Here is an 18,881-nt window from a genome sequence, read left to right as displayed (position 1 = left end):
CCATATTTACTACTATGTCCACAGTTTCACAGAAAGGGAGCATAGAGTAATTTCAAAAGTATAAAATTATCTTCAAGTATTTCCTTTATTTTCAATTATACTGACAGAAGAAATAACTTATTACCAAGATGTCTTTCTCTATTGCAGAAGTGGTCGGTTTTGGAAATGCACTTTCATCAGTGATATCTGAGTCTAAACCAGCATCTTGTTGCCTGAGAAAATTATAAACATACTATTCAAAAACATATAAAGGGCAGTTAGAACTTAAAACAATGGATATAAAGACATCAGTATTGTTTTCTATTAAATCATAAGAAAAAATGAATTATTGAACATTTTATAAATAAGATACATATTTGCTTGGTATCATATTCTTCCCAAAATATTATCTCATAGACAGTTATATTGGAAGTGATTTGCAAGACCTAATTCAGAGACCATACCCTTCTTGAAGGCCTTTACTCATTCTTCCTTATTACTCAGAAACCAAGCTTTCTCTTCTTTGAACTTGTAAAGGAGTATTCTTGCGTTATTCCTAAAATATGTGTGATTATCTATTAACAACAGTTTTAAAAAGATCACTGATAGAAAGTACTTTACATGCAGCTTTGTAGAAGACACAGACACATTCTTCAAAAGTCCATTTCTCAGATTTCTAGAGACATACAAGTTAGCAACAAGTGACATGGAAGCTCTTAAGTTTCTATGTATTCATTATTGAGTATGTGTTCATATAATACTAGAATATTTATAACTATAATTCAATTCAAAATCTATGCCAGTTTGAGCCACATTTTGTGACTTGTTCTGGAACTACACTGTGCAGGAAGGCATAGTGCACATCTTCAGAAAAAATAAGTTGTCTGGGATAGCTTTAACCTCTTTATCATTGACTGTATGTGTTATGCTCTGGATCCCAGCTTAATCTGGGATGGATACAAGTCAGTGACACCATAGAATAAAATTCTCCTTCCCACTAATTGTCCAGTGAGGAGAGACTGGAGGTTTATCAAATATCTGTCTGAGATACCATACCAAGGTAGGTTCTCAGAACAGATCTTCTAACTTAATTTGTCTTTTATAAATTCAAGAATCCAATGTGTTGTAAACTTTACACTTATTTTTTTCAATGATACAGTCCAGAGAAAACAGTCAAGGCTTTGGGTGGTGTCTCAGTTTAATGCAACACAGAGTAGGTACTCAAAAAATATTTATTAAGTGAGGCAATGTGAGTATGAAAAAAGGCCTATCTTCCCATTGATTTGAGTGTTGATTTTACACTGTTTATGTGATCCGAGAGTGCTTAAGCCAAGAAAGCAATCTAAGTGGACCAAAGCTGGTAACATTCTAATAGCACCTGGCAAAAGAAAACTCAAAACCACTCTAGACAGGGTGCACACTCTCAGTCCAGCTGCACAGCATTCCCACAAATACCCTTCTTGCCATTTGTAAGCACTCAGTACCCACTGTTCTCCCTTCAAGATGACCACCCAGCTAGTAAAGTGCCACATGGGGACAGCAGAACAGCGTTCTGTGGGTCAGTTACGTAACACAATGGGTCATGAAACTCCATTTGTTCCACAAATGGTATACGCCCTGAGAGTCATAATGAAATGAAACTAGCACAAAGCTGTGTGGAAACAAGGCAAGAGGAACTAGTGACTTGCGTCTGCCTTGTCCTCCATGACGCATTCTAAAACTCAGCCCAGGCAAACCCGGGCCCTGTGTATGCCGCTGACCATTTCAACTCAATTCCCTTTCTACACAGGGAGACTCACACAGCAGAGAAGTCACTACATCACCTGAGCAGATAAGATGAGGGGAAAAAAACTGCCCCAATCTTCCATCAGCCACCTTGGCTATAACCAGGACTCATAGAAATTCTACTTGCTCAGCCAACATCAAGTATTAACATTGGTACTTTTACAACTCATCATATTTAAAAGTGGGACATACTTAATAAACTCAATCTCTTTCATTCTTTGTACACTGGCCTCATTCCAACAAGCCCTTGAAGCATCCTTAGAGATGCATAGAATTCTTAAATTCTTAGATAAAAAGGTCCCAGGGGCTCTAGCAAGTGTAACACAGATGGGTTAGCTTATGGAACTTACATAATGACATTAACAAGAGTACTTCTAAAGTTTTCTCGTTCTTTATGTGGAGATTTGCCCTTTGATTTGGAAGTAGATGGTCCAGCAGAAGTATCATCAACTTGGTCCCGTAATTTTCCTTTTTTCCCAAAGTGTTCCATGTATTCAGCTTGAATTAAAAAAAAAAAAGTCACAAATAATTCATCTAAAAAGTAAGCTAAAACACCTAAGTGCTTAGAATAAAATGCTAAATCACCTTTCAAAAAAATATGTTCTCGGCCGGGCATGGTGGCTCACGCCTGTAATCCCAGCACTCTGGGAGGCCGAGGTGGGCGGATCGTTTGAGCTCAGGAGTTCGAGACCAGCCTGAGCAAGAGCGAGACCCCATCTCTACTAAAAAATAGAAAGAAATTATATGGACAGCTAAAAATATATATAGAAAAAATTAGCCGGGCATGGTGGCTCATGCCTGTAGTCCCAGCTACTCGGGAGGCTGAGACAGGAGGATCGCTTGAGCTCAGGAGTTTGAGGTTGCTATGAGCTGGGCTGACGCCACGGCACTCACTCTAGCCTGGGCAACAGAGTGAGACTCTGTCTCAAAAAAAAAAAAAAAAAAAAAAAAAAATATGTTCTCAAGTAATGCTAACTATAATTCATTTCTTTTTACTATCAGGAAGTTAAACTATTCTTGTTTTGTGTCATGATAAATAGAAACATCTGAGTATTTCAAGAATATTCAATTAATTCATTTTATATTTTGATTAATATGCTAACAAAATTTTCAATTACTAATGTATTTACAAAGAACTCTTTAAAAATGAATAAGATTAAATTATGATAAAAACAGAATATAAAACTATTTGAGAAAATTTAAAGAACCATGTTTTAAAAAGTTAATATTAAAAGTAATCAATCTGATAAGCACTATATTTAATAAGTCAAAATATAAAAACATTAAAATGACTAACTTGGAAGTAACATTTACAATTTATTAAAATCCCTGTTAGAAAAACCTTGTCTGTCTTTGATGCAGAGGCAAATTCTGACTTCAATAAATCAAAATTTTATTTGAAACATTTCAATTTCTAAAATATCATCTCTTATACTATTTACAATGGCCTGAAATAACAAAAACTGGAATCAATTATTTTATGAGGGAAAATATTTCGGAAACTTTTTCTAATTGACATTAAGTGTCACTTTGGTTTTATAATTCCATCACTCTATAAACTAAATGTTATACGGTGTTTTTCTCTAGAAATGTTCCTTAAATCTAACTTAGAATATTAAAGTTCTTACCATAGGACTGTTCATTTTTAACACTAAATTGTTCTGGAATCTCATCGTCCTGCTTTACACTCAAATGAAATGATGGAGCTGCCTGCTGCCACTGGGGCTTTGAACTCACCTAAAATATGAAATTTAAATAGCATTAATAAACAATACCAGAAAAAAACTTTTTTCATGAACTCCATGAATATTTATAAACACAGACATTTTCTCAAACAGATCAGGACACCTGGAAAGAAAACACTCAATAGTAGATCTTTTTCAAGCCTGTGAATGGCCATGGCGTGCACCATTTGAGGGGTGTTATCAAAAGTCCTGTCGCTGGTTTAATGTGGGTGCCTGCACCCTAAAATTGGGGTGTTCACTCCAAAAAGTCTACCCATCCCCAGATACCGACAAGTGTCTTTAAGCCTTCTATTTAAATGAGACGTGCTCTCTGCTTGTCTCCAAGGCTAATGAGTTCCCTCTGCATTTCACCTCCAAAAGAAGGAGCTCCAAAAGGTCTTCCTGTTCTCATAGCTTTAAACTGCCCTAGATTGCTCTAGCAACCCACATATTTATGCCATCATTTAAGGCAGGGGTTACAAATGATTCTACATACACAATCTGGGTAGGTATCATAAAGAGACAAAAAGCTAGTGATGATAGGTACCTGGTCCAGTGCTGGGAAACAATAGAGTGTGGTGGGGACTGTGGCAGACAAGAGAGCAGCACCTACATCTTCTAAAAAGGCAATGACTAATTAGCTCAAGCCAAGTATTGTAATACCAGGACACAGACCTACTGTTTCTGGAGACTATGGTTCTTCAATAAACCCAGACAAGTGGATTATAGAGTAAAATCTACATATTTTTTAACAGTTTAGTCTGTTTCTTCCTTTCAAATTCAAACCAATTTGATAGCTCATGCCTGCATTGGCTTCTTCTTCTTCCTAGTTTCCTCTCCCCAATCCCTTACTCCTGTTTCCCAAATAAACTACCTGCACACAAGTCCTTGTTTCAGGTTCTTCTTGCAAGAAAAATAGGCTAAGAAAACTTATATCAGTGCTCTTCCATCCTTCAGCCTGCCCTTTCATTCTTCACCTCTCATCTTGCTCCATAAAAGATTTAAGACTCGTGGGAGTACTCTGAGTGAGGTATGCAGAAAGGGTGAAAATCAAGTCACCAGCTCACAAGAAGCTGAGAGCCACCAGTGCTGGATCACCCTTGATTTCAACCACAGCGATCACCTCTACAAGCATGGTCTGTAAGGAAAATCACTCTAGGTCTTAATCACTGCCAGAAAACTTTTATCCAAGTGCAAAACTTAATACTGTATTCAAATGAAAATAGTTTTTTTTAATTCAATGGATTATATTTTTAAACAGCTCTTGAAAATACAATTTCCCTTAAAACATATAAGACTCAAAAAATGCTAAAGAAAAATTGCAAGGTATAGCCAAATATGAACATAAAACCAAGTTTAAATCAGCCAACAAAAGTATTTTAGATGATTATGTGATTCACTGACAGGAAAAGATTATCATTCATCTCAGCCACAGACATTAAATAATTAAATATAAATTAAGTTCACATTTCTAAATCTGTATGCTAACAAGACACAATAAACTAAGGAAAATTTTTATTTTTTTCAGTTTTAAAATTTTTAAATATCAAAAGAGAAAATAAAATGTCTATTTCATTTCAGATCTTTGTCTTTTAAACTAGAAAATTTAAGATAGATATTGCAGGGAAAACATCCTATGGCTCAATTCTACAGACATGGTGTGATGATTTGGCACTATCAATAAAAGTATATTTTCAATTAAAACATGTATTTTGAAATGCTCAAGATAATTAATCTAAGAATGTTAATTCAAATTTCTAAGAAAAAATGTCCTTCATTTCAAATTATCAGGAATTTTCTCTGTATAAAGCAACACAAGGCCAGGCACGGTGGCTCATGCCTGTAATCCTAGCATTCTGGGAGGCCAAGGCAGGAGCATTGCTTGAGCTCAGGAGTTCTCCGAGACCAGCCTGAGTAAGAGCAAGACCCCATCTCCCCTAAAAAGTAGAAAAATAAGCCAGGCATCATGATGTGGACCTGTAGTCCCAGCCACTCCAGAGACTGAGGCAAGAGGATCGTTTGAACCCAGGAGTTTGAGGTTGCTGTGAGCTATACTGATGCCACTCCACTCTATCTGGGGTGACACAGTAAGACCCTATCTTAAAAAAAAAAAGAGCAACACAAATTCGATTTTATATTAATATTAGGTCATACATATGAAATGTCTGATTTTGAATCAAAAGTTTATTTTATACTCAAACAAAAAGCAATACAATTAATCAAAGTATGTGCCCAAACTATTGACACAGTTTTTCCATCTTAACAGTAGCTTGCTTAGGCCAGCTGTGAAGAAGCCTGGAGAACAACTGGCGATGAAATCGTGAAAGGTGTTTTCCACAGTTTGTCAAGAATTGAATATTTGTCCTTGCAAGAAGTCATCCAAAGCCTGGAAGAAGTGGTAGTCAGTTGGTGCAAGGTCTGGTGAATATGGTAGATGAGTATTCTCTTGAGAGAGTTCCCAAGTCCAGCTTCTGTAGTTTGAGCAGAGTTTTTTGTGACATGTGATTTTGCAAGAGGATTGGTCTGTCTCTATTGACCAATCTCGGCTGCTTAATCATAAGCATCCTCATCATTTCCTCCTACTGGTTGCCGTAGACATCTGCTGTAATCAATTGACCAGGTTTCATGACGCTGTAGTGGATAATACAGCACTGGACCACCAAACAGACACCATTAGTTTTGTTGTTTTTTTTTTTTTTGATCAATATTCAGTTTTGGACTGTGTTTCGGCACTTCATCTTTATCCAACCATTGTGCCAAATGCTTGAGATTATACAGAGAAATCCATTTTTCATCACATGTAACAATATGGTGTAGAAATGGGTCACCTTTATGTCATGACAGCAAAGAAAGTCAAGTTTCAAGATGATTTCTCTTCTGACGCTCATTTAATTCATCTAGAACCCATCTATCCAGCTTCTTTACTTTTCCCATTTGTTTCAAATGGTCCAATATTATTGGAATAGCAACATCAAACCTTGCTGCTAATTTACGCGTAGGTTGAGATGGATTTGCTTCCACTATAGCTTTCAGCTCATCATTATCCACTTTTGTCTCAGGTCACCCACATGGCTCATTTTCAAGATTAAAATCACCAGAATGGAACTTCTCAAACCATCAACATACTGTATGTTCATTAGCCACATCCTTCCCAAACACTTTGTTGATATTTTGAGCTGTCTTCACTGCATTGGTTCCATGACAGAACTCACATTCAAAAATAACATGAATGTTTTTCTTATCCACAGTTTCACAAAAGTTGCTCTAAAAAAAATGTGAAAGGTAATCACAAACCAAATGTGTGTTTAAAAGAATGAGGATGTACCTTCACAATAACAATAATAATAAAAAAAAAACCAGAGTGTCAAAGCAAAATGTCAGAGATATCAACTGTCAAACTTAGTACTTAACGAAACCAGACATTCCATACTTTATAACCTAATAGTTTGCTCTGAGCTTTTAAAATATTTAAAAAAAAAATAATGCTTTGGATGAATCTTAAAGACTAAGTGAAATAAGCCAGACACAAAAGGACAAATACTATGATTCTACTTATATGAGGTACCTAGAGTAGTCAAATACACAGAGACAAAAAGTAGAATAGTGGTTTGCCAGGGCTCAGGGAGGGAAAAATGGGGAGTTACTCTCTAATGAATACAGAGCTTCAGTTCTGGAAGATGAAAAGAGTTCTGGAGATTGACAGTAGTGATGTTTGCATAACAATGTGAATATACTAAATACCACTGAACTGTATACTTAAAAAAATGTTAAAACAATAAATTTTATGTTATGCATATTTTATCACAATTTTTAAAATAATAATATTTGCATTGAACCTCCCCTTAAATTTAACTTTCAGGAGTCACAAGAATGTAACTCAATGGCATTAAACTCTACATAATTACCAGTCAATCCTATTACAGTAAAAACTAACTTGTATGGCACTTTATCAACTGAAAATGTTCATTAACTGCCTCTTCCACAGAACAATGATAATTTATAGTCAAAATAATAAAAAAGGATGCTAAGATCTCAGAAATATTTTGTAGTACAGCAAAAGGGCAAAAATTCAATAAGAATATATAGGTAAATTACCAAAGACAACTGGGGCAAAGCTCTTGCTGGTGCCTTGGATTTCTCTCTGCTCACTGATTTATCCTGCATGAAAAACATGAAAAAAACAAAACCATTTACTCTGTTAATGCTAAAATTGATTCACTCAACCAAATTTTACACAGTATATACTATAAAGTAAAGCACATATTATCCGACATGTTCAAAGATATACTCTACTACTTTTAAAACTCTCAACATTCGTCTTAGAATTGCTTTCTTTACAGCAAGAAAATAAAGGAAAATGTTACCCCGCAATACTTTTCAGAAAGGTTTAAAAAGTATGCAAGGCTGGGTGTGGTGGCTCACACCTGCAATCTCAGTGCTTTGAGAGGCCAAGACAAGAGGCCAGGATTCTGAAGTTGTGGTGAGTTAAGATCATGCACTCTAGCCTGGGTGACAGAATGAGGCACTGTTGTCTCAAAAAAAAAAAAAAAAAAAACAAAAAAAACAAAACCAGTGTGCAAAGCCTTTTATCCATCACATCTTCTGAGAATTTATCTGAACCTAGTTAGTGTCCAGGGCCTACTCAACTTTACCTCTCCTATCACTAAAATATTTTTGTCCTTATTGACAGACCAGAATAGTCTACTTCCTAAGGTGAAAATGTATTGAGGTTGATGCATCCTCAAGTTGCCATAAATAACATTTGTATTTTTAGCAGTAACTTTCAGAGAAAACTACTGCTATCTCCTTTGCAGTAGAGAATAATTCCATGGTAGGAGTTTCATCTAGGTAAGAGAAAACACTGTTGAGAATAACACTTTGATCTCTAAAGCAGGTGGTATGAGCTGTGCTTTTTGTCAGTTGTGTTTTGCCTCTCAGCTCCAAATCTGCCCTTTTCATCCTCCATTGGGATACCTGACAGCACCCTAAAACATTTTTCCTTTGACAACTGCCATAATATTATCAAGGTGCTAAGGGGACACTGTCAGACGAAGGGGTGTCCTTCCTGGTTCCAGTGGTTTTTATCATTGCTCCTGTATTGTGGCTGCCAGCAGTCAGCACCTTTGCGCAGGGGCACTTTTCCAGCCTGTGCTTTGTGGCTAACGCAGAGGCAGACACCCTCAGTAAGTGTCACTGGCATCCTTGTAGGTAGTGTGAGAGTTGTCAGATTCAAAATGGGTCACTTGTGCCGAACCCTGACAAAATGGAGCCAGGAAAGGCCATAGAGAGGGGCTCTTACACACAATTTGCCTGATAATAGAAACTACCACAAAGACAGGTAGCCACACAAGGACAGCTAGTGACTTATACAAGGACAGCTAATGACTTATACAAGGACAGCTGCCTTACACACTGTCTCAAAAACCCAATCCAAAACTGCAAGGGCCTAACCATAACTCTAAGATCATAAATTCTACCTAGCAACTACTGACACTCACCAATCAGAACTCTCCAGCCCTTCTAAGACATTACCAGCACCAATGAACTTTCAAAACAATTTGCATAACTTCCTCTTTCTCTAATAAGCCCCTAACCTATTTTTTTGTTCTCCAGACACACTGCAGGACACTCTGGTCTGTATGTGTGCCCTGGATTGTTGTCTTCCTTCTTGCACATTATTCCCCAATAAAACCTTTTTATGTGGAGATTTGTCTTTCTATATTTTTATTTCAGGTTTCACTTATACCACAGAGAGAGACTTCCTTTCAAACTTTTAGCATCCCCGCCAGTGGCTTTCCCCTCCCAGCCCCATCCTACAGCACCTCAGCAAATGTCTTTGCCATCCAGTGGACCACAGCAACACCTTCTCCCTTGAGGTCTGCATCTAAGCTCTGAGGAAGGAATGGGTCTTGAAAGTTTGTTCCTTGAGCACTCTCCCTTAGACCTAGAGAGAGTGGCTATTCCTTACATGGCTATTCCTCTGTTCTTTAGAGCTGTGCTGTCCAAAATAGTATCCACCAGCCCCCTGGAGCTACTGAGCACTTGACATGTGGCTCCTCTGAAGTAAGACATATTTAAGTGTAAAATATGTACTAGATTTTGAAGATGGTAGAAAACACAAAGAATATAAATTAACTTGTCAAAAATTTTAAAATTATATATTATAAAATAAAATATATATTATAAAATTACATAATTTTTAAATTATACAAAAATATATACAATATATAAAAATAACTTATAAATATCGATTAGAGTATATTTTATATACTGATTACATTATTTGTTCTGTATTGTTCTAAGATTACATGAATTAGGTCCTCTAATATTCTTAAAAACTGTGAGGTAAGCACTGCTGTACCACTTTTGTGCCTATTATACAGATAAGAAATGATGTAGTCTGTCTCCACAAAGCACACAGTTCAGTTAATATTAAAAACTGCTGCTTCTGTCTGGGACAGAATGTGGAGCAGAATAATCAAAGAAAGTTTCAAAAGGAAAAGTGATGGAAGCTACACCTTAGAGCAGAGTTGGAGCTCCACAGAGAAGGACAGCAAGGAGCTTACTGAAGACAGAAGCAGCATCAAGAATTGGGGACTAAATGATAATGGCAGGCTTGGAGGGGATGTTGGGGTGGACGGTCAGGAGTCTTGGCCCAACCGAAGTTGAAGGTAATTCATCTTCTTATTCAGCAAGGCTTTACTGAGCTCCTACCATGTGCTGGGCTAAACTTAAGGCACTGAGTCTATAGTCGTGGACGGGACTAAGTCCCTCCCTTGATGGAGTGTACAATCTAGAGAAGGTATAGACAGACATTTCAGAATAGATGTGTCATATAATATCAGCAAGTAATATATGTGGTAGAGAAAAGTAATACAGGGTAAAGAGGCAGAGAGGAAAGGGTAGAAAAGTGCTAGGTTAGATGGGGTGGTGAGGGCCTCTCTGCAGAGGTTGTTTGAGTAGAAACCTGGAAAAAAAAAAAAAGGTGAGGAAGGAACTAGAGCCGGACAGATGGGTGCTGCTATGTCGTGGAGGACATAGGCTTCTGGGCTTGACTGAACAGGCTGGAAATAGAAAGCCACTAGCCTCCTCTTAGGGTTACCTTAAGTCTCAGTCTGCTGGGGAGAGTCCCAGTTTATACCTCATGTCCAAGCATAATAAGTAGCACTTTCACTCTCAATGGCATCTCAGTTTGGGTGATAAATTATATTATTACCCTATTTATCATGCAGGGGCACACAAAAGGTTATTTTACAAATGGTCCTAGCAGCAGTAAACAAGATGCAGGAGAAGTAGGGGACTAGAGTCAGCAGCTAAGCCAGTTTAGCAGCTTTTTAAAAATAACCCAGGGAACAGGACCCTGAATTTATAGAAAAATGCTAGTAACAGAAGGTGACCTTTACCTCCCTAAGGCACAGCTCTGATCATACTGCTCCCTGATCAGAAACATTAAAAAGTCACCTACTGAAGTAGGCACAAGTCTTCATCCTGGTTTCCAAACCCCTCCTCAATATACTCCAAATTTAGCCAGGCACGGTGGCACATGTCTATAGTCCCACCTACTCAGGAGGCTGAGGCAGGAGGATGGCTTGAGCCCAGGAATTTGAGGTTGCTGTGAGCTACAGTCATGCCACTACACTCTAGCTGGCACGACAAAGTGAGACCCTATTTAAAAAAAAAAAAAAATACTCCAAACTATTTTACTTTCCAGCCTCTCTTACAGTGACTCTGTATCCACATGACTCCTGCTTGCTAATGAAAAGTGGGCTGAAAAGTGAGCAGCAACAGGACAGGCAGTTAAGAGCTGGTGCACCTCCTCCACCCCTCTTTCCCTGCCACTGCACCTGCGGAGGCCATGTGTTCCCACCGGCATAAGATGGAGGGCTACCTGACGACATCAGACTTCATGAGAGCAAGGGCAAATCTTTGATGTGGTGCCTCTGAGATTTGGGGGTCTGTTTGGTCAGCTAGTGTTAATTGCCCTGCCTAGCAGAGCCACCAATATACTCCGCAATATCTCCCTATTAAAATCCAGCCTTTTCTTCAAGACTAGTATCAAAAATCTAGATTTCCTTTCTTAACTCCAACTGCAGGTGACCTCCTTTGAATGTGCATAGTACTCCTTATTGTTTAAATTCTTTCTGGGATATAATGTGTGTGTGCTCCTACCTATCCCACTCCTATACCCCCTCACCTCACCTCCATCTACTAAATCAGTCTTAAGGGCTGGGTAAACTGACTTTAAAGTCATTTTAACTTTATCTTAGAAAATTAAAAAATGGTTAACCATGCCCTAAAAGAAAAAGTATAACCAGAAAAAAAACAAAAAAAAAGGAAAGAAAGAAAAGCGGGGGCGGGGCGGAGAGTGCAATAAGCTTCCAACAATACTTCCCAAAATACAGACGCCAGATTAGGGAAATGTTTCATACACATACAATGCCATACCACAAATGGCTCTGATTTCTACAATTCCCAGTGGGCCACACAATGGGAAGGGGAACATGAGCACATTTTCAAGCTAATGGGTGCAATGGGTGTTCTCAGAGTTGAAGGCTTCACTTTCAGGTGAATGAGGGTGTGACAATGGCCTGATAAGAATGATGTTATAAATAATAGACAGGAAAGGCTCTGGGATGTCTGGTCCAAGTGCCCTGGAATTTTCATACCAGGGTACAGGGGCAATTCAAACATGGTCTATTGTACTGGATCCACTACAAATGTCTAAAACACCCTGCTTAACCCTAGCCTGCTACACAAATCCCCCCCACAAGCCTGGCTTTTTAGGATCTCTGCATTGTCCATTCTGTTGCTGAGCTATTTCCCCCAGTCTCATGAGCACTGTGGGTAGAGAAGGGTGATAAGGGCCTTTAATGTTTCTGTACACTGCAGTGCAGAATATATATTTCACAGAATGTTTTATAAATTGTGCTTCTTTGGCTAAGATGAGCAGCCACACACATGCCAGAATATTATCTACCTAATGGTGTGCCTCAACTCCTTTCACATTCTCCTGGCCTCATCTCTGATTCCAGACATGGCTGCAGTGGACAGTTCTGTGATGGTTTCAATTTACATAGGAATAACTGTTTCAATTCAAGAAAATGTCTTTTGCTTTCTACTGTGGGGTTCCTCCAGTGTCATAGCATGGGACTCTAAGAATAGCCCACACTGCCCACGCACATGACGCATATGAGCAGCAAGAAGAAGGTGGGAGTTAACATTCCCATGAACAATCTTCCCCCAATGCAGGATGAGAGATGGTGCATAGTCTATGGCCACATAACCCTGAACGCGCCTGATCTCATCTAATCTCGGAAGTCAAGCAGGGCTGGGCCCGGTTAGTAATTGGATGGGAGAGATGAGGGATAAATGCTACTCCTTGAGCTTCCTCAGGTGGTCAATTCAAGGAAGCATTTTATGAGCTTGAAGGTCATGGCAGGATCACACCCAGTTGCCTACCATAACAACCACCTTGATAGCCCAAGCTTATATTGGCTTCTCCTCCTTCCTAGTTTTTCTCTCCCTAATCTCTTATTCCTGCTTTGAAATGAACTACCTGCACATGAGTCTTTGTTTCAGGTTTCTCTTGCACAGAAAAATAGGCTAAGAAACTTATGTCAGTGCTCTTCCATCTTTCCATCTTCCCTTCCATTCTTCAACTCTTATCTTACTCCATAAAGGATTTAAGACTTGTGGGAGTGCTCTGAGTGAGGGGTGCAGAAAGGGTGAGAAATCAGGTCACCAGCTCCGCAGAGGCTGGAAGCCACCAGTGCTGGGTTACCACTAGAAGCATGAAGATCTGTCATGAAAATCACTCTAGGTCTTCATTACTGCCACGGAACTTTCATCCAGGTGTAAACTTTAATATTCAAATGAAATTTTTTAAATCTATGGATTATTTTTAAAAATATCTCTTAAAATGTGATTTCTCTTAAAAGACATAAAACTCAAAGGATACAGAAGAAAAAATGCAAGATAAAATCAAATACAAGCACAGTGTAAGGTTTTAAATCAGCCAACAAAAGCATTTTAGACAATTAATTATATGCCTTGCTGACTGGAAAGGATTATTTATCTCAGCCACTAAATATTTATTCAATAAGTAAATTTAAATTTAACATATCCAAAAAACTAATAATTCTTTTCAGTTTTAAAATTTGTTAAATTTTTAAAGAGTACATGTCTATTTCACTTTTTTTACTTATAAACTAGAAAACTTTAGATTAATCTGTAGAACTAAAACATATGTTATGATTCTATTTTGTAGAACTTGTGATAATCTTGGTATTATCAATGCAAATAGGTTCACAATTAAATCACATATTTTTAAATGTCCAAGATCATTCACTTAAACTTTTCATTCAAGTTTTTCTAAGCTTAAAGAATTTTTCATTTCAAAATATCAGGAATCATTTCTGCATGAAGCAATCCAAATTTCATTATATAGTTCATTCTGAGCTTTTAAAATGTTTCAAAACAAATAATGTTTGCACTGAAATGCCACTTAAACTCAACTTCTATGAGTCACAAGAGTTTAACTCAATGGCATTAAACTCAACATAATAACAGATAGCAAACTTTATTACAATAAAAATCTAACTTGTACTCAAATATTATGTACATACAAGGAATTAGGGCTTATAGTTACTTTATCAAAATAGTTTATTTTCCTAAGACATGTACCTCATAGAATTTCTCTATCAGAAAAGAATGAAATGGAGCACAGAATTTAAAATCAGAAGTTCAGTAACTTATTTTCAACTTTGAAAGCCAGTAAATAACATTATCATAAAGCAATAAAGTATAATGGTATGTTAGTAAATTACCGTAGACAACTGTGGTAGAAATCTCACTGATGTCTTGGATTTTTCTTTGCTGGTTGATTTATCCTGCATGAAAAATAAGAAAAAACAAAACTGTTCACTCTGTTAATGTTAAAATTGACTGGTTCAATCAAATTTTGCCATGTTTAGTACAAAGTACTTATCATCCAAAATATTTTAAAACATACTCTACAGATGATACAATGTTGTATATAGAAAAATATTAAGTAATTCACAAAAAAATTATTAGAAATAATGAATGAGTTCAGCAAGGTTGCATGATACAAGATCAATACACAAAAATCAATTGTATTTCTAGGCACTAACAATAAATAATACAGAATTAAAATTAAGAGACAACTCCATTAACAATAGCATCAAATGGAATAAACTACTTCAGAATAAATTTAACGAAAGAAGTGAAAGACCTATACAATGAAAACTACAAAACATCATTGAAAGAAGTTAAAAATCTTAATAAATGAAAAGACAATCCATGTTCATGGATTGGAAGACTACTATTACTAAGATGCAATGCTCCCCCAAATAAGCTACAGATTTAATACAATCCCCTTCAAAAGCCCAGCTACTTTTTTTTGTAGAAATTAACAAGTTGTTCATAAAATTCACATGAGACCCAGAAAAGCCAAACAAACTTGAAAAAAAAGAACAATTTGGCAGACTCTCACTTTCAGATTTCATAACTGACTACAAACCTACAGTAATAAAGACTGCATGGTACTAGCATGAGGATAAACATAAAGATCAAAGGAATAGAATTAGGAGTTCAGAAATAAATCCATACATTTATGGGCAATTGATTTTTGACAAGAGTGCCAAGATAATTCACTGGGGAATTGGTCATATCTTCTGAGTATCTATCCAAATCTAATTAGTGTCCAAAGCTTACCTGGCCCTACTTCCCTTCTCCATGACTGAAACTTCATTTTTTACATAAATGGTGTAACACCATTTGATCCTTCTGCAAACTGATTTTTTTTTAAATATTATGTTTTTGAAATTTATCCCCATTGATATACTTTTCTCACTGAGTTTCACAGATATCTAGTACTCTACTTTATCAATATAATGCAATTTATCTATTCCATTCTCTTGTGAATGAATATTTAGCTTATTTCCAATGTTTCTCTATTACAAAAGATGTCTCAGTGAATGTCTTTGGGCATTTTTTAGTGTACATGCACACAATTCTTGTCATGTAACTCAAACACACAGACATATATATAATATACATATATAACACATATATGTGCATCTGCTTTTGTCCCTTTATTTTGTTCCATGGGATTATCTATTTGTAAAAAATTTGTATCACATTGTCTAAATTACTATGATTCATAATAGGTCTTGAAATGTATAGGGCAATTCCCTCCACCTTACTGTTTTTAAAAATTATTATAAACAATCTTGACCTTATTTCTACCACGTGAATTTTAGGATCCACATTGCATGACACTTTTTGGGACTTTGCCAGAAATACATTGAATTTCTAGAATAATTTGGAGGATATTGACATCATTATGAAATTTACTCTTCTCTTTTATGAATACACTATACTTCTTTATTTAGATCCTGGCAAACGTTTTGTAATATTCTTAATAAAGGTGTTATATGTCTTTTCTCAGACTTATTCTTAGGTATAAAGATCTTAAATGGAAAATTCATCATAGGCTCTCAAAAACTGACTGAAAAACTTCTAATCTAACTAATTTATAAACAGGCAATAGTCTATAAAGGTTGAATCTATTTATAATAATGTCTGAGAGTTGGATGTGGTAGCACACACCTGTAATCCCAACTACTGGGGAAGCTGAGGCAGAAGGATCGCTTGAGCCAAGGAGTTCAAGATCAGCTTGGCAACATAGTGAGACCCTATCTCAAATAATAATAATAAATGTCTGTGATGGTTATACTCTGTTTGCCTCAGGTCAGATCTTCACCCTTTTCTTCCTGCTCTGTGTCTGAGAGGTTGAATTCTATATATGGGCATCATCTGGGTCCTCAGCTCTGTGCTTCTCATGGGGATTAACCAAGGAGAGACACTGGTAGGAAATTGGAGAGCAAGAGGAAAGATTTTAGAATATTTACTTCTTAGTACTCCTTGTTCCCTGTAGTTCTGATAGTGGCTGAATTCTTCCAGAGCTCAGCTCCTATCAGGAAGTTACCATTCCAAGCCTGTAGCACTCACCATGTTCTGAGAATAATGTCTAGTTTCATTGGCCCATCAGGCCTAGGAATGATAATGGCATCCTACTGTCCTACTGCTATTAATCCTTGAGTGTCTCATCATCCATCATGGTTTCCTTAACCTTGCCCACACTTCTGCAAATGGTCTCTTTATAGATTTTCTTTAATTAAATTCTTTTGAGCATGCCATTTGTTTTCTACTGGGATCCTAGTTAATATAATTTTACATTACAAATTAAAATTACTAAAGAGTCTGGGTCTTCCTTAAATAGTCTGGCTTTGCCTTTAGTTCTTTGCTGACTTTTATCTACTTGTGTATTGGAAAGGAGGTTGTAAACCTCATATAACCCAAGCATTAACCATTCTGATTAAATGATCAGAATCTATAAATATGTGGTTAAATCAACAATAATCTTATGATGCTGTCTGGTTAAATCAACAATAACCTTTCAAAATTTAATAGTGTTGATTTAAATGTAGTCATCACATCTTTGAGTCATGGTTGTTAAAGTTATCATCATGATGTTGGCCTCACATCCAACTCTTTTCACACTTACCCCTTTTTAAGCAATGATATTTTAAAAATATGATGAAGGAAATCAAGGAAAGAGTATCATATCATATAAAGACAGAATTACTTGATTCCATAACTAGAAAAAGTACTGGGGTAGAGAAAGCCTGGCAGCTTTTTCCTCTTCTCTGTCCACAATCTGTGGTGAATGTGTGGGGAGCTTCCTGGTTTTTGGATATTTTGGATACAGGTTCAGGTTTCAAGAACCTGAAAGTTCTTCAACCGAAACTCAAAATGCCTTATTTTAAGTTTTAACTAATTTTTTAAATGAAATGAGCAATTGCTAAAGGTTTATATTTCTTTTAAGTACCTAAGTTAAGAGAAAAGCCCAGACTGCTATTCCTAAAAAATGCCATGTCACTCTCAACCTTTCACTAACAAGATGAATATGTTAAAATCTCCTTCAGCAAATGTAATTTTACCACCTGCTCACTTACTCAAACTGAATGAATATATATATGTAAATGTCACATAAAAACGGCATTTCCAAAAGTTTAATCCATTCTGTTTGTTTCAGGTTAAAATATAAAAACTTTCTTCCTTTTGAAAAGAAACTACACTCCATTAGCATAAATGAAAGTTTCAAGTTTTAAAATTACAAATAAACCACAACAGTGAAAGAGGGCCCTCTGCTGTTTAAAAATAGTATATAGAAAATGCAAATAATCCTAGATAGGCTAATGCCCATTCTTTCAAGATCCCACTGCCTCTTCAATAAAATACAACCTTTCTGGAGGGGGAGGGAGAGATCAGAGTAGTCATTTCCAGTATCACTTTTATAAAAATGAAGCAAAACTTAAAACTTAACTGCCAGTGGGTTTTTAGTGAATACTTTTTAGTTGTAGATGGGTTAAGTTAGGAAATTGTGAAATAATAGCTATTCAGAAATACCACTGAAAATGTGATAAGGGTGTCTTTTAAATTTCTACAACATAAGATATGGTTCAAGATCAGGCCAAAGATTAACTTGGGCATCAACCAAAGAAGTTGCTCAATATACATTGATGGCAATGATAACAAATGTTATTTCTTAAAAAAAAACAATATTACATAGAAAAAAATTACTAGTGAGGCCTATTAATCAGTTGCTCAGTTTTTTAGTACTTGTGTCTGAATTCTTTCTATTTTTTGCTTGCTCATTTATTCTACTACTGCTAACTACTAATTATACTTTGGTATATGAATCAAAGTGTCTGTTTCTTAGTTCTCAATTTATTATACTTATTTCAACAAAAATGCTGAAACCAAACTTTCTTGACATTTTAGGTGCTAATTACTCATTTGATTAATTAATGAATTAGGGTCTTGACATGTTCTGCTAGTTATCTACAACCCAATGGATAGGGGAACTAAATCACCTTTTAGCATTGTTTCCACAGTAAATTCTAACACTACTAAGAAAAGCTTTACGAAGCAATGAAAAAGAAAGAATTATATTAGGTTAATGTCAAAAAAAGAAGCTAAGTGAAATTTGCAGACTTAAAAACAACTGTTTTTCATCCAGGAGGTTTACAGGGTCCTTTTCATTTATTCATCACTATGTAGAAAGCTAGAGTTGTTTTCTAGCTAGCCAGAATAATGTCCACGCTTAATACCCTCCCAATCCATGTGACATTAAGAAGACTGACCAAAGTTTTACATCTTTCAGTTACAACTGCTCTTAAGTTCAATAAAGAAAAAGTTCTAAGAGAAAAAGTAGCTATTGCAACATGCACCTTTCATTATATATACCATGAGGATATTTTCTTTAGAAGTGCCATTTGTCACTTACAAAACCCTTTCAAGTATAGT

The 18,881-nt window shown here is 36.3% G+C and overlaps 1 protein-coding gene across 1 annotated transcript in view; it reads right to left on the bottom strand.

Moving 5' to 3' along the window:
* The window catches only part of DNAH7 (dynein axonemal heavy chain 7), a 238,249-nt gene extending 223,872 nt beyond the window's left edge, over window positions 1–14,377 (bottom strand). The window contains exons 1-5 of the mRNA XM_069469091.1: window positions 14,315–14,377; window positions 7,584–7,646; window positions 3,393–3,501; window positions 2,115–2,262; window positions 125–212 (exon numbers count right to left, since the gene is read on the bottom strand). Of these exons, the coding sequence (XP_069325192.1) occupies window positions 125–212; window positions 2,115–2,254 (228 nt within the window). The 5' untranslated portion in view covers window positions 2,255–2,262; window positions 3,393–3,501; window positions 7,584–7,646; window positions 14,315–14,377. The remainder of the gene's footprint in view (window positions 1–124; window positions 213–2,114; window positions 2,263–3,392; window positions 3,502–7,583; window positions 7,647–14,314) is intronic.
* Between the last annotated feature and the right edge of the window lie 4,504 nt (window positions 14,378–18,881).

Source organism: Eulemur rufifrons, chromosome 1, assembly GCF_041146395.1.
Source record: "Eulemur rufifrons isolate Redbay chromosome 1, OSU_ERuf_1, whole genome shotgun sequence".
Taxonomy (NCBI): domain Eukaryota; kingdom Metazoa; phylum Chordata; class Mammalia; order Primates; family Lemuridae; genus Eulemur; species Eulemur rufifrons.
Note: the sequence above shows the minus strand (reverse complement) of the source record. Positions and strands in the feature narration are given on the sequence as shown.